The following is a 15,910-nucleotide window of genomic DNA, read 5'->3' on the forward strand; positions in this document are numbered from 1 at the left end:
GCCTCCATATGTATGGATTTTTAATAGTTTTTCTCCTGTAATTGACATCTAATATTACTGTATTGTGGTCAGAAAAGATGCTTGGAATGATTTCAATTTTTTGGAATTTACCAAGGCTAGATTTATGGCCCAGGATGTGATCTATCCTGCAGAAGCTTCCGTGTGCTCTTGAGAAAAAGGTGAAATTCATTGTTTTGGGGTAAAATGTCCCATAGATATCAATTAGGTCTAACTGGTCTATTGTATCATTTAAAGTTTGTGTTTCCTTGTTAATTTTCTGTTTAGTTGATCTATCCATAGGTGTGAGTGGGGCATTAAAGTCTCCCACTATTATTGTGTTATTGTTAGTTTCCCCTTTCATACTTGTTAGCATTTGTCTTACATATTGCGGTGCTCCTATGTTGGGTGCACATATATTTATAATTGTTATATCTTCTTCTGGATTGATCCTTTGATCATTATGTAGTGTCCATCTTTGTCTGTTTTCACAGCCTTTGTTTTAAAGTATATTTTATCTGATATGGTTATTGCTACTCCTGCTTTCTTTTGGTCTCTATTTGCATGGAATATGTTTTTCCAGTCCTTCACTTTCAGTTTGTATGTGTCCCCTGTTTTGAGGTGGGTCTCTTGTAGACAACATATATAGGGGTCTTGTTTTTGTATCCATTCAGCTAGTCTTTGTCTTTTGGTTGGGGCAGTCAACCCATTTATAGTTAAGGTAATTATTGATAAGTATGATCCTGTTGCCATTTGCTTTATTGCTTTGGACTTGATATTATACACCTTTTCTGTGTTTCCTGTCTAGAGAAGATCCTTTAGCATTTGTTGGAGAGCTGGTTTGGTGGTGCTGAATGCTCTCAGCTTTTGCTTGTCTGTAAAGCTTTTGATTTCTCCTTCATATTTGAATGAGATCCTTGCTGGGTACAGTAATCTGGGCTGTAGGCTATTTTCTTTCATCACTTTAAGTATGTTCTGCCATTCCCTTCTGGCCTGAAGAGTTTCTATTGAAAGATCAGCTGTTATCCTATGGGAATCCCCTTGTGTGTTATTTGTTGTTTTTCCCTTGCTGCTTTTAATATTTGTTCTTTGTGTTTGGTCTTTGTTAATTTGATTAATATGTTTCTTGCAGTGTTTCAGGAAGGCAAGGTCTTAACCGCTGGACTCCCAGGGAAATCCCTCCTATTGGAGAGACTTTATATTTTTGATATAAATGTTTATCTTAGCTGCATTTGAGTTGGGGTACAATGAAAGTAATTTGTATAATGATTTTAGAATGTAATTTTCAGTTGCATTTGGACTAAATATTACTGGAATCATTATTCTCAATTAGAAGTGGTTAAACATCCACCATGCAGAACACTGACCACTGTCAAGAGACAAATTTTAAAATTGTGCAGTATCTTAGGGGCACTCCCACTGGAGATGGTGGTGCCAGTGGTGATGATGGCCACAGAGTTGATGGTCATGGGGTAGATGATGATGGTGGTGATAGTAACAGTCATTTTAGATCTCAGATTTATGGGAACATCATCATTTGGGGAAAAATGTTTACTTGAGACTAATTTGAAATGTATATAAAAAATCTTTTAATGTCAAGCTATAAATTTAGACAAGTAGATTAGAACTAGAAATAGATTGAAAGCAACCAACTCTATAGTTTAATGTCAAGTAGTTTACAAATTTCTTGGCAGAAGTGTGCTTCCATGAGTTTGGGAATATCGTTTTTTGCCTGCAACCCCAAGTGACAAGCCAGTGCACAAGAATGTAAAAGGCGGAGTCTGTGTTTTTACCCTCAAAAAGCTACCAGTTCTTTGTATTGTGATTTTCTTGCATACCTTTAAAAAAATCATGTTTTACCAAAGGGCACTTTTGAGAAATCAATGTAATGATGTTAGTTACAACTCTCTTCAGGGCCTGGCACATCTCAGGCCTTTGCACTGATTTTGGGCTCCTTCTGCACTGTTGAGAGGGAGAGTCACAGCACCAGTTGATTGGCATGTGCATGTTGAGTTAAAAGAGTCCATAAAATTGCAAGAGAGCAGCTAGGTGCTTTAAGTACATTTTAAACTCCTGACCCAGAGAAGCTACATCTGAGGGTGCTGCCTTGCACAGGTTTTGTGGACTGGGTTTGGTCCTCTGGATTTGAAGCCCAGCCTTTGCAATCTTAAGCTTCCTAATTTACCTGCTCACCAGGAAATCCGCCACAAAACATATTAAGCTACCTTTTCAGTGACACCTTTCCTTTGTCCTTAGTTTCATTTGCCTCAGATGTGCGCCCTGTTCGTGGTATTTCCCAGGCTTCTGAACGCTTAGTGGAAGCATCTCAGAACATCAGCTCTTTGGCCTTCATCTGTACGTTCGCAGAAGGTGACCACGCTCTACCGCAAACACAAGTGCATAGAATAGACACGGATGAAGGAGCACACTTTCATAAATCCTTTTTCAAAGTGTAATTATTGTCAAGGAGCTTTTTGTGGATGTTTCTAAATCAAAAGTTGTGTGGACTGAATCCAACCCAGAGGAGCCTTTTGTTGGTTTATGTGGTGTTACGGATATTTTTTTTTAATTGAAAGTGTTAGTCGCTAAGTCCTGTCTGACACTTTGAACTGTAGCCCACCAGGCTCCTCTGCCCACAGGATTCTCCAGGAAAGAATACTGGAGCAGATTGCCATGCCCTTCTCTCGGGGATCTTCCTGACCCAGGGATCTTCCTGACCCAGGGATCGAACCTGTGTCTCCTGCATGGCAAGCGGATTCTTGACCACTGAGCCACCAGGGAAGCCCTTCCCTCATCTGTGTTCTCTACCAAAGCCAGACTGGACCTGTGTTGTGACTCTCACCAAGGGCAATTAAGCACCTCTCAGCCTTGACAGTGAGAGCTTGAAGTGTTTTTCAGACTGGTTTGAAGCTCCCATTATGCCCAGCACCTCTGTTCAGACGTTAAGCAGACAACTAAGTATTAACTGTTGCAGCCACATTTTCCTCTTGGGGATTGTTATTCCTCATCTGCTTTGAAGTGCTCTGCATTCGTTGGCTTCGTGTATCACATAATGATTTTATTTCTTATTTTTCCAATGATCATAGTCAATGTTTCTGCCTAATTAGAAACCAAGTCACAGTCTCCACTGCCTATTTACATGGATCTTTTAGAAGATCCTCTGAGTGACAGCATATTAAGTTGAACTCTTGCTAGCCCTGAGAAGAATGACTTGAATAATAAGGCTCGTCCAGTAAGCCAGTTTTGAGGCATGGCAGCCCTCAGCTTGAACATCCATTGTCTTAGCCCGTTAGGGCTGCTGTAACAAGATACTGCAGTCAGGGTGGGTCATAAACAACAGAAGTTTTACTTCTTACAGTCCTAGAGGCTGAGGAATCCAGGGTCAAGTGTCTGGTGAGAGCCTGGATGGCCGTCTTTTTGCTGTAACCTCACCTGGTAGAAGGGGTGAAGGAACCTTCTCAGGCTTCTTTTATAAGGACAGAGATCCATGACCTCATCATGTACCAAAGGCCCTGCTCCCCAATACCATCACCTTTGGGTTAGGATTTCAGCATAGCGATCTGGGTGGACACAGACAGGAGCAACCATCTGGGGCTGGGTGAACCGTTTGCTTCTGAGCTCAGATCAGAGATTATCTGTACCCTCTTTAAAGAGAGAACTGCGTGACACTTCCACTTTTCTCGGACTGTGCTTCCCCTCCTCAAGTGGAATGGCAAGTGCCTACGTGCATGCTCACTCGCTTCAGTCGTGTCTCTTTGTGACCTTATGGACCCTCCAGACTCCTCTGTCCATGGGATTCCCCAGGCAAGAATAGTGGAGTGGGTTGTCATTTCCTCTTCCAGGAAATCTTCGCAACTCAGGAATCAAACCTGCATCTATGTCTCCTACCTTGGCAGGCAAGTTCTTTACCACTAGCACCACCTGGGAAGCTGGTGGCAAGTAGAGTAAGGTATTAATTTTTTTTTTTCAGTTAATACATTTTTGGCCGCGCTGAGTCTTCATTGCTGCATGGGCTTTCTCTAGTTGCAGCGAGTGGGGGCTGCTAGAGAACTAGCAACTAGGCAACTAGCAACTAGGGCTGTTCCCTAGTTGTACCGTGTGGGCTTCTCCTTGCGGCGGCTTCTTTTTGCAGAGGAAGGGCTCCAGGCAGGCACAGGCTTCAGTAGTTGCTGCACGTGGGCTCAGTAGTTGCAGCTTCCAGACTCTACAGCACGGGATCAGTAGTTGTGGCCCACAGGCATAGTTGCTTTGCAGCATGTGGGATCTTCCCCAAAGAGGGATCGAACCCATGTCTCTTGCATTGGCAGGTGGATTCTTTACCCCTGAGTAAGAAACCCCCAGAGTAAGCTATTATAAAGATGTGGTAATCCACAGGGGCTATGTCTCACAGGAGAAACCAGACAGAGCAATGGGATTGAGGTTGCGTTAACTTGTCAAGAGGGCAGAATTGAAAGCCTCCAAGGTCAGCTCTGTTCTCCACACCTCTCTTTCCCAGATGTTCAAAGGTTTTAGTATTCTGTTCTTAAGAAATAGTCCCAGATTCCTCAGCAGGATGCCTGGTCCAGAGACCTGCTCTAACCAGTGCCAGCACTGACAAGGAGCAGCTGCTCACCCCCTGTGCACTCCCTGTGGGCCAGGCATGGTGCCGAGTGCTGAGAGCCCCATCTTACAGATGAAGAAACTGAGACTTGAGGATACTCAATAGCTGCCCAAGGTCACACATCTGTTAGGTGGCAGAGCCAGTGCACCTAGTCATTCCTGGGTACTTGTTGTTGTTCAGTCTGACTCTTTGTGACCCCATGGACTCCCCTGACCAGGAGAGTCCTGGGTCCCCTGACCTCCACTATCTCCTGGAGTTTGCTCAAATTCATGTCGACTGAGTGGGGGATGCTATCTAACCATCTCTTCCTCTGCTGCCCTGTTCTCCTTTTGTCTTTAATCCTTCCGAGCATCAGGGTCTTTTCCAATGAGTCAGTTCTTTGCATCAGGTGGCCAAAGTATTAGAGCTTCAGCATCAGTCCTTCCATTGAATATTCAGGGTTGATTTCCTTTAAGATTGACTGATTTGATCTCCTTGCAGTCCAAGGAGGTATTAGATGGTCATTTTATAATTAAAAAGAAAAGAAGAAGGAGAAAAAGAGATGTTAATATTAAACAAAGCAAAACAGGATATGTAATGAAAGATGAGTCATTTAGATAAGGCAACCCTGGATGAAGAATGCCTTCCTCCCTCAGAGAGGCTCCTCTGTCCATCACAAGACATCCATGTGAGCCAGAGTCTGAGAGCACACTCAAGGAATACATGCACTTTCCACTCCTTAATTGTTGGGATTTTTTCTGGTTGACCCAGCAAATTAAATTCCTTGCATTTCAAAAGAGAATGTTGTTGTTTTTTTTTCCCCATTTCCTTAACCATCAGCATGTTATTCCAGTGTTAGCTCCTAGCCAACTCTGAATTTCAACAATATTATCCACTTTTCCAAAAAAAGAAAAAAAAAAAGAATGTTAGAACTTCAAACTTGTAGAAAGCAGTTTGAGGATCTTTCCTTATCTGTTTGTTATTTTACTTTTATTAGAATAATTTATTACTTTTTTATTGACTATATTTTTTTCTAGGGAAGAATCAGACTTTCTTGAAAATATTTTTCTTTTTTTAGAAATGTCTAGCTAGAGGAGCAATTTTAAAATAAATCGCTATTTGCATTAAGTTTCTCATCAAAGAAATGAGGAGGTGATAAAGGGACTACACCTAACATATACTTAATAGCTGGAGATAAACTAATTGTAGACATATTTCAGAACCATAAATGTATGGAATTGCATGATTTAAAGAACAGGAAAATTCACAATGGTTGACTTACAAGGCATGTGGCGTAACGATACTAAGATATGAGGAAAGAAGCCAAGTATGGAATGAAATTGGAAGAGAAACCTTCTCAAAATTAAGTTTTGGCAAGAGGAGGGGGCCTTTATGTGCCAGATTTTCACTGAGAGCTAATTATATTGGTCACATTGTGAATTGCGTAGAAAGGAAATTGTTGCTTCTGGTACCTTAGATACACAGGTGACTGAACTTTTTTTTTTTTTTTAAGATATAAGCTTTCCTTTTGGTAAAGATTACCTCATCAGAACGTAGTCAACAGAGCCTTTAAAGCTATGCTCTTTGACTAGTATCAAGAAGAATGAGGAATTATAAATATTTTTTAGGAAAATAATATTAAAACAGAAAGGATAGACCATAATCAGTGATGTCAATAAACGGACTGAATTTCTTGGCTTTTATTTTTGTAGTTGCTTGTAATTCCACTGAAAATACACTAGTGTGTCTAACACAAGCTGGTGTGGCTTCAAACGAGTAAGGCCATAGCTGCAGAGATATCCCTTATTTCATTGCTAGAGGGTGCTCTTGTAAAGAAAATCTCATCACACAAGCGCTGCTGAGAATCTCGCCCAAGCTGGTGATGTCAGCGTCACCATGGAGATCTCATTCCAGTGAGGGGAAGTGGATTCCACAGTCCTGCATTGGAAATGTGTAAATAGCAGATGCTTTTATTGCCTTTGTTTGAATCCTTGCCCTTGCAGAGCAATTCAAACCGGAAGCTCAGAGGAGAGGAAGTCCATATTTTCGTCAGTGCTTTTTTTTTTTTTCCCCTCCACAAGCAGCTTGGCCCCCTGTGATGAGAGTGCATGATGGCAAGTTAATGGGAAAGATATGATTTCAGATTTCACATAAAGAATGTCAGAAAACTGAATATGTTTTCCTTGAGTCAAAGAAATAATTCCAACTTGCTTTAAGATAACTTTTCATTATACACTATAGGATAACTAAGTGGTTTTATCAGCTGTAATTTATAATATGTGAATGCAAGGGTATATGTTTCTATGCATTTGAATAGTCTTGTTTTCCTGAAACTTGGCAGGTAAAAGCCTGCCTTTGAATTCAGACTGACCTAGTTTCAAATTCCTATTGATCTTCTGTTTAATCTGGCTAAGTTTTTCTAAATCTGTAAAGTATGGATACTGTGTGTGTGTGTGGTCAGTTGCTCAGTTGTGTCCAACTCTGCAGTCCCATGGACTGTAGCCCGCTAGGCCCCTCTGTCCATGGGATTTCCCAGGCAAGAATACTGGAGTGGGTTGCCACTTCCTACTCCAGGGGCTCTTCCCAACCCAGAGATCAAGCCCAAGTCTCTTGAGTCTCTGGCATTAGCAGGCAGGTTCTTTACCACTAGAGCCACCTGGGAAACCTGGGAGGGATATTAATAGCATCTAAACTGTTAGCTGCTCAGTTGTGTCCGACTCTTAGCAGCCTCATGAACTGTAGCCTGCCAGGTTCCTCTGTTCAGGGGATTTCCCAAGCATGAATACTGGAGTGGGTTGCCATTTCTTTCTCCAAATAGCATCTAACTGTTGTCTCATAGTCTGTCTCCATAGCCAAGGGGCTTAAATGTAATAATGTACACTGACTATTAAGTGTAATAATGTATATGGAAAGGTTCTTGTTGCTCTGTCACACACACGCACACATATCTTTTCTTGATATCTTCATCACATAACTACTATGGTAAAACATAGAACCATTAGAGAAACTGATAAGAGAACTTAGGTAACTGGTCCAATTCTATATGACTACCCCAAATTTGTGCCCAGAATCTATGTATCATGACCTTCATTCAAAGGCTTTTTCCAGCATATCTGGCAATTACAATCACCCATCTTTTTTGAGATATGGATATGGTAGTATGCTAATCATCCCCAGGGATAACCTCAGATGCAATAAAGTGTTTCTATTTGGGATTGGATTTTCCACCTGATGCGAAGAGCTGACTCATGGGGTCAGACTCTGATGCTGGGGAAGATTGAGGGCAGGAGGAGAAGGGGGTAACAGAGGATGAGATGGTTGGATGGCATCACCAGCTCAATGGACGTGGTCGATTTTGAGTGAATTATGGGAGATAGAGAAGTACAGGGAAGCCTGGCATGCTGCAAAGAGTCGGACGCAACTTAGCAACTGAACAACAACATATATTCTTATAATAACCAAAGCATTAGGTAAGAACTGAAAATTGATTGATGGCGCCTTGTGCCATAAACTGATTACCTGCTTTATAAATTGCATATAATGCCTTTTCTAGTGTAGGGACATTTTGACAGAGGACACTTTTCTCAGAGGAATACGCATCTCCAGCTCCCACAAAAACTAAAATTTGGCCCCAAGAGTCCCTGATTAAGACAGTGGTTCATAGAACTATATATTCATGTGGTCGCTGGTGAACATATTTGCAGGTGAGTTTCACAGCATCATTTCAGTGGAAACCTGGGGCATGAACCCAACTTGCTGTCAGCAACTGCAGCCGGCTTCGTATCAGCTCCCTGATGCTAATTCAAAGTGTGCTTCGTGGGACTTCCCTGACAGTCCGGTGGCTAAGACTCGGGGCTCCCAATGCGGGGAGCCCAGCTTTGATCCCCGGTCAGGAACTAGATTCCACTGGCCCAACTAAAAAGATGCCGCATGCCACAGCTACAGATCCCACCTGTTGCAACGAAGACCTTAAGTAAATATATATTTTTAAAACTGTGCTTTGCTCCAAAACGATTGACCCATAGGACCCCCTAGACCCAAAGTGAGAAGGGGCACCCATATGCTACCTTTGACCCAAATCTACTTTTACAATAGAAGCCAGTTGTGCCGGGAGCTATCTGCTGCATTTTAAAAATTTATTTATTTGTTTATATTAGCTATGCATTTGATTTGTACTTATTTGGAAGGAAAACTGTATTGGGGCTAATAAAAATAGCTAAAATGTATTGAGGGTTTATCCTCTTCTGAGTCGCAGTCAAATTCTTAAAACAACCAAAACAATAAACGGAGACATGAAGAGATTAACATCTGAGGGGCGGAGCTGGATTAATGCAGAACCCTGGGCTTTTACGACCTGGCTGTGCTCTTGGAGAATTGTCCCAGAGTGGACGTCCCTGTTGGGCTGCAGAATCGCACTCAGGGAGGCACCATCTCTGCCCGGAGTTTAGGATCTTTAGAAACAGGGGTTTCCTGACTTGCTCGGGTCAGTGGTCATGGCAGAGCAGGAGCCGCACCCCAGCCACCTGCCTCCGGACCCACGACAAACTGCTGGAAGGCGCTGCAGCTTCCTCTCCGCTGAATTTCCAATTCACTGCAGTGTGTTAGGAGTTCCTTGGAGTGCCAGTCTGTTCTAAGCCCTGGAAATGAAGAGGTGAAGGCTGAAGGCAGTCCTGTCCTCAAGGCCTCACACAGTGGTGCCCAGAGAACACTTATGGAGTGAGGACTAGGGGTTCAGAGCAGGGGTGAGTCACTTTGGGTTGCAGTGTAGATAGAAGGTAAGGCTTAGATCTTCCATGGAGGCTTGAGTCATAGAAGGGATTTGAGTAGTCAAAGAGTTAATAGAAGGGGATACCTAATGGGAAAAAAAATTGTTCCAAAGCCACACACACATAAGATAGAAAAAGTCCTTTCGAAGGAGAGAAAGTAAAGCAGATAAATTGGAACGTGTTTCATGTTAGAGCATAGTACTTAAATTCATCCATCTATCCATCCAACCATTCATCTATCCATCCATCCATCCACCCACCTGTCTGTCCATCCATCAGTCCGTCCAGCCAGCCATCCTTCCATCCATCCATATCAACACTTATTGAGTATCAGGCAGCATCTCATGGCTGAAGCTACCATGAACTTGAAAGCTAGGTTCGGAGCAGATTTTGAGGATTCTGGAATGCCACGCTCAAAGATGAACTTCAGTGTGATGATAAGTCATAGGTGTTTGTGTGAGCCATGGAGAGAGAGACTGAAAGTTTACTAAGAAGAAGGAGATTAAGAGAACTAAGTAGGATCAGTGGGAGAGAAAGGAGGTGGGAGTGAGCAAAACCATGGTCCACAGGTAGGAGGCTAAGCTGTGGACTGAGGTGGTGATGGGGTTGCTGAGGAGGGGCAGGGAAGGTCTGGGTTTGGGAGATGGTGCTGGGGCAGCGTCTGTGGCCATGGAGACCACAGAGATAGATGGACACTGATTGTACCACCTCTTCTGGAGGCAGGAGTGATGGTGGACAGGGACAGGCTGGACTGGACTTCTTTTCTCAGACGTCATCTCTCTGCCTTTGCATCTTTCTTGGACCCAGTCTTGATGGATGCTTCCAATAACCTGATACCTGTTGACTAGAGATTTCACAGAGGAGAAGGTCAACTGTCACTCTCTCTTTGTAGCAAGGAATGTTGTTGCTGTTTTAATCCATAAATGGAACTTGTTTCTCAAAGCTGGTTACCACACTGACTTTTGAGAACCTCAGACTTAAGAAGGAATAACATTGCATAGATGTATCAAATCAGATCATTACGCACAGTACTGGTTTTACATTTCTCTATCTTTTCTAATCCTTTGATGTCAGAAAATACTATAATGCCTAAAGGAAAAATCTCCAAGTATATTGGCCTAGAAAAAAGGGTTATAAATCTTCCTCTATTATCCTCTATTGTTAGATGGGATAGAATACATTTGTAGCTACCTCCAGCTCAGTGATCGAGAGTGAGAGCACAGACAGTCAAAGTGCATAGATTATCCTAAATCCATCTTTATTGTAACCTGGTGTTTAAGCCTCCTTTGCTATCAGCTCTTTTACCAAGGCTTCTAACAGGGAGCAGTTTTCTAAATTTGAACTTGATCTACTGACCCTACCCACCTTCTCTGGGTGGGAGTTTTATAAGCAGGGAAATGGATAAATGATGCCAGAGCAGACAGCATAGAAAACATCACAGTTTCTGACAGTTGAACAAATTCTTTGATTTCACTCACTCACGATTGAGAGGTAAATGGATACATGTTGCTTGGCATTGAAAGGACTTCTCCCTGCCTTCTTTGTGTGTGTGTGAGTGATGACAGTTACTTTTCCATAGCCATCACTGTGTTCCTTTTATGTTCTTGGAGTCCTGGAGTTGGAAACAACATCAAAAGTTCATCATGTTTCAGTTTCCACTTGGAACAGAATTCTACCTAAACCATCCAGTCTGTATGGTTGTCGCTCTATTTTCTGAGTCTCGGGCTGGGAGGATGGTCATCTGGATGTGATGGATGGGGGTTGGCTGGCAACCTGCTCATAACATGTTATAGTTTTGGTAGTTATTTGTTCACTTATCAGTGGCATAAAGTAGCCACCAGTAGAGAGAGGTGATCTGGTTGGCCAACTGACGTTCTGAAATGCAAATGATGGGAATATGTGGAAAGAAAGGGCATTTTCTTTCTTTTGGAAAACAGTATTTTTCAACCATTGGAGCTTTGTCATCATAATGTTTGGCACAGAGCCTGGCACAGAGTAGGTCCAGCTTAAATGTTTGAATGAATTTAAATTCTCTTCACTTAACAGCTGTCAGCATAGCCTATCCAATAAGGGAGCATACCATGCTGATGAGGAGAGTTCCAGAATCAAGGAAGTCTGGGAAAGACTGTATTTTTGTGTCTCCTCTTTGGAGTTGCCGTGTGCTTAGCACAGTCAGGGGCTTGAGACGATCAGAAGGAACAAACGCAGGTGGCGCTAGTGGTAACGCACCTGCCAGTGCAGGAGACGCAAGAGGCATAGGTTCGATCCCTGGGTCGAAAAGATCCCCTGGAAAAGGGAATGGCAACCCACTCCAGTATTCTTGCCTGGAGAATCCCATGGACAGAGGAGCCTGGCGGGCTACAGTCCATAGGGTCGCAAAGAGTCGAACACCACTGAAGTGACAGAGCACAAAACAAAGAAGTCTGTTTATGTTGGAGAAATATTTTCCAAATCTCTTTGGCCATAGGACCCTGTGGGGCACAAATTCTATTAATCATTCTCTCTTTAGGAAATACTGCTTTTTAGGCTAATTGTTCACGTTCTTGCCTGAATAAGACATGGTTTCCCATTCCTACTCATTTTTATATGCCTGTGTGCTGTGTGCTAATGGACAGATAGTCGGCACAGTATGGACCTACACGAGTAAAATGACAACGGCCTGGGCGGGGTTGGTTGAGATGACTCCCGCGATGATCAGGAAAGCGGGGGTCGCGGTGCCGGGGTGCTGTGTCATGAAGATACAAATGAAGAGAGTCATGGTTGGAATCTGATAGAAAGGAGTGTAACAGAGAGCGGGTTCTCAGTTCAAAAGGCCTGTTATTAACCCCAAGTAGACGATCAAAGCTTCTGAGTGTTGAAGACCTTCCGTTCATCTTCCTGGATGCTTACAGTCTCTTAAGTCACCTGTGTTTTCAAGCTTTTAGAGACAGAATAAGCACTGACCACCATGGATGTCCCTCACTCACACTTAATGCTCACTGTCAAACTGTGAGAGAAGTATCATTCTGAAGACCTCAGCCGAGTGGTTATTTGTGGGGATTTTGTTGTTGTTGTTGTTTAATTTTTATAGGAGTACAGTTGCTTTACAGTGCTGTGTTAGTTTCTGCTGTACAGCAAAGTGAATCAGCTGTGTGTGTTTGTGTGCGTTCCGTTGCATCTCTTTGCGACCCCCATGGACTGTAGCCCTCCAGGCTTCTCTGTCCATGGAATTTTCCAGGCCAGAATCCTGGAGTGGGCAGCGATTTCCTTCCCCAGAATCAGCTATAGTATGTCTATTTCCGCCCCCTTCTCAGACTCCCGTTCCATTTGGGTCACCCCAGAGCACCGAGTAGAGCTCCTTGCGCTATACAGTAGGTTCTCATTAGTTATCTACTTTATACGTAGTAACAATAGTGTGTATATGTCAATCTCAATCTCCTAATTCACCTCCCTTCCCCATTTGGCATCCATATGTTTGTTCTTTACATCTGTATCTCTGTTTCTGCTTTGCACATAGGTTCATCTGTACCATTTTTCTAGACTCCACATGTATGTGTTAATATATGGTACTTGTTTTTCTCTTTCTGACTTCACTCTGTCCAAGTAGTTGTTTGGGAATGAGGGATTATTGAAGAAAAACTATCTGATGCCTCCATAGCATTGCATCTGGGGCTCTGAACGATGCTATCCTTCCCCACCTCACTTCTGTAAGCGCTCCAGCATCTTTGACTTGTCAGGGTCATGTTACGGGAACTGACAAGGAGCAGAACCCCACAACCCCAGTGGTGCTCTGCGGATGAAGTACCAGTACATAAGGGAAGGGGTTCACAGGAAGCACAGACCAAAAACCTCTCACACATCAGACACAGGAAGGCTTGTCTCTGATCCTCAAATATCCAAGGGAAAATGCAATAAATAAATACGAAAGTCTATTTCACGCAGCTCTGAATGGTGCCTTCAAGTGACCGCTTTACAATCTGCTCCAAGTGGTCAAAAAAAATTAAAAATAGATAGAAATCAGAAGCATTTCCGGTGCCTTCTACTGGCATTATACATACTGTGAACAACAACAGCAAAAGCATTACCCTGCACATCCACATATTCAGAGAGAGAGCAGCAAGCTCAGAATTATTCATCTGGACTACATTTACTTGAAAAGCGGCATTTAGCTTTCAAAGTTCATGTTGGAGAAGAAGTTGAATAAAATATCAAAAGGTTGTTTTAAAACTTTCCCTTTGTGTGACCACAAGCTAGGGAACCACGGGAATGTTAAAGTTCAGCTTAGCTTGAGATGAGGGATACAGTTGCTTCGTCTCTGTAGCCAAATCTCCGAAATAACTGACTTTTTCTATTATTCCTTTTATGAAGGGCACCATTTTTGTTTTAGATAGAGGTAGACGTGATCTTGGGCTTCTCAGGTGGCTCAGTGGTAAAAGAAGCCTCCTGCCAATGCAGAAAGACGCGGGTTTGATCCCTGGGTCAGAATGATCCCCTGGAGGAGGAAATGGCAATCCACCCCAAGATTCTTGCCTGGAGGACCCCATGGACAGAGGAGCCTGGCGGGCTACAGTCCATGGGGTCACAAAGAGTCGGGCACGACTTACACAGCACAGATGGGGTCTAAAGGAGATTGTGCTATTCCTGTTAGGGTACAAATATTTTTCTCTAGTTGTTGCCCCAGCGACCATCATCATGTAACTCTGGCATCAGTTACTAGAAAACACATTTGTTGCTAAAACCATACACTGACTTTTACTGCTCTCCAGGACGGTTACAATCAGAGGAGTGAAGGAGCGCTCCTTTTCTATAAGTTGCTGTGTCCAGTCTGTTGTGAAAATAAAGGGCTCCTGCCTCCTAGCCTATTGATATGTCAGGTCATAAATGTGAGTTACCGGTTCTATGTCCCTTTTCCCGCCTTCCTGCACCACTGAAACGGAACATGTTTCTTACTAGTAACAGATGCTGGAAAACCTCCCTTTGAAATTCCTCCGGAGGAGCGGCCCTGTTGATTCCATTAGCTGGGAAGTGGCTGTATGCAGATGTCCACTGGCGGGGATGCTTTGCTGTAATTGCTGTGCTGCTGACCCCTTGCTGAGTGCCACGCTTTTCTCTTGTAGGTGATGTGCCTTCAGGACTTTTTTGGTGACGATGACATTTTTATTGCATGTGGACCGGAGAAGTTCCGTTACCAGGATGATTTCTTGCTAGATGAAAGTGGTAAGGAAACAAAAAAAAAAGTTCAAAACCAGGGGAAATTTGAGGCAGCTTTCCAAAATGAGCTGCACTCGGGCCAAGATTATGTCAACTCGAAAGCTACCAAATCAGTTTCAGATCCTCAGCCAACATGGCTTTCCCATATCTCGAATTTCTTTGATTTTTTTATAATATAGAAAACAGATGAAATGATCATTTGAAAGGTTAAATCATTTAGAAGAATAAATTACCAGTGACTAATTTATAACCATTTTGTTAACTACATTGGTGTTCTATAGAAAAATCATGGTGTTAATGTCTACTTTTTAATTACGTATTTATATCAAAACTCGTAGTTAAAAGATGTGTTATCGTGAAGTTATTGAGCATGTGTCTAGACTCAGCTTTCTCATGGCCTCCTTTCTCCTGTAGGTCCTGAGAAGGATGGTCTTGTGTCCTTTTCCTTTAAATATGTCAGAATTTGTGTGTCATTAGGATCTGTGAAGGATCAGAAAAAGCATCCTTCACTTGAAAATGAAAAGTGATTTTTTTCCCCAATTGATAGAGAAGGAACCATTGATAAAGAGGGAAAGATACATCTTGGGAAATGAATGTGAAAGGTTGTAACTTCAAGAATGATGTTTTCTGATACCGTAAATCATCTCAGAATCTTAACAGCATCACAGGAAAGACGATTGCCCTGAACAGAGAGACCTTTCCTAAGTCATATGTCTTCTGATTTAATTAGGGACATAGTACATATTTATTGTTAATTCAAATTGTTGCTACTTGGGAGCACTTTTAGAAGTGATAATGAATTGCCTAGATAAATGCAGATAAATTAATGAGCTTTTGACCAAGTGGGTGGGAAATACTGGAGCTCCAAATATGGCTGATATACATTCACATAGAATATCTATATTATATACGTATGTGCATATCAGGTACATGCATTTAAACACACTACAGTTATTTCATCATTTTAAAATGTCTTCAGGTGTATAGGGAGGGATAAAAATAAGAGATGTTGCCCCTTTATCATTAAAACTTTAAATGCCTAATAAAAGTTTTTGCAGCTCTATCACTTGAAGAGATTTAAGTTATTGATGTTTTGGTTGAAAAGGCTGGGAGAGTGGTTTGGTACCTCTTTCCCTCTAAATAAGTTTTCTCTAAATACTTGGCATCTTTATCTCTGATAGACTCTCCTTGGAGACAGAAATTGATGCAAATCTATCATTCATGTGAAGGCCAGGGGCGGGCTCCCCCAGCCCACCCCTTTTTCAGATGAGACAGCTTAGCTGTTGTGCAAAAGAAGTGAAGGTTAGAAGTCAGGCAGAAGAGCCGACAGCACAGTTTTGAAAAGAATAAACTGCCTTGATTTCCAATTTAAAGAAGA

At 42.4% G+C, this 15,910-nt stretch overlaps 1 protein-coding gene across 2 annotated transcripts in view; it reads left to right on the top strand.

Annotated features, from left to right (window-relative positions):
* The window catches only part of DCLK1 (doublecortin like kinase 1), a 347,490-nt gene that overhangs the window by 175,912 nt on the left and 155,668 nt on the right, over positions 1–15,910 (top strand). For both annotated transcript variants that reach the window (XM_069601562.1, XM_069601561.1), the window contains exon 4: positions 14,439–14,538. In XM_069601562.1, coding sequence (XP_069457663.1) covers positions 14,439–14,538 — 100 coding nt within the window. The remainder of the gene's footprint in view (positions 1–14,438; positions 14,539–15,910) is intronic.

The sequence above is a fragment of the Ovis canadensis genome, chromosome 10 (assembly GCF_042477335.2).
Source record: "Ovis canadensis isolate MfBH-ARS-UI-01 breed Bighorn chromosome 10, ARS-UI_OviCan_v2, whole genome shotgun sequence".
Classification (NCBI taxonomy): domain Eukaryota; kingdom Metazoa; phylum Chordata; class Mammalia; order Artiodactyla; family Bovidae; genus Ovis; species Ovis canadensis.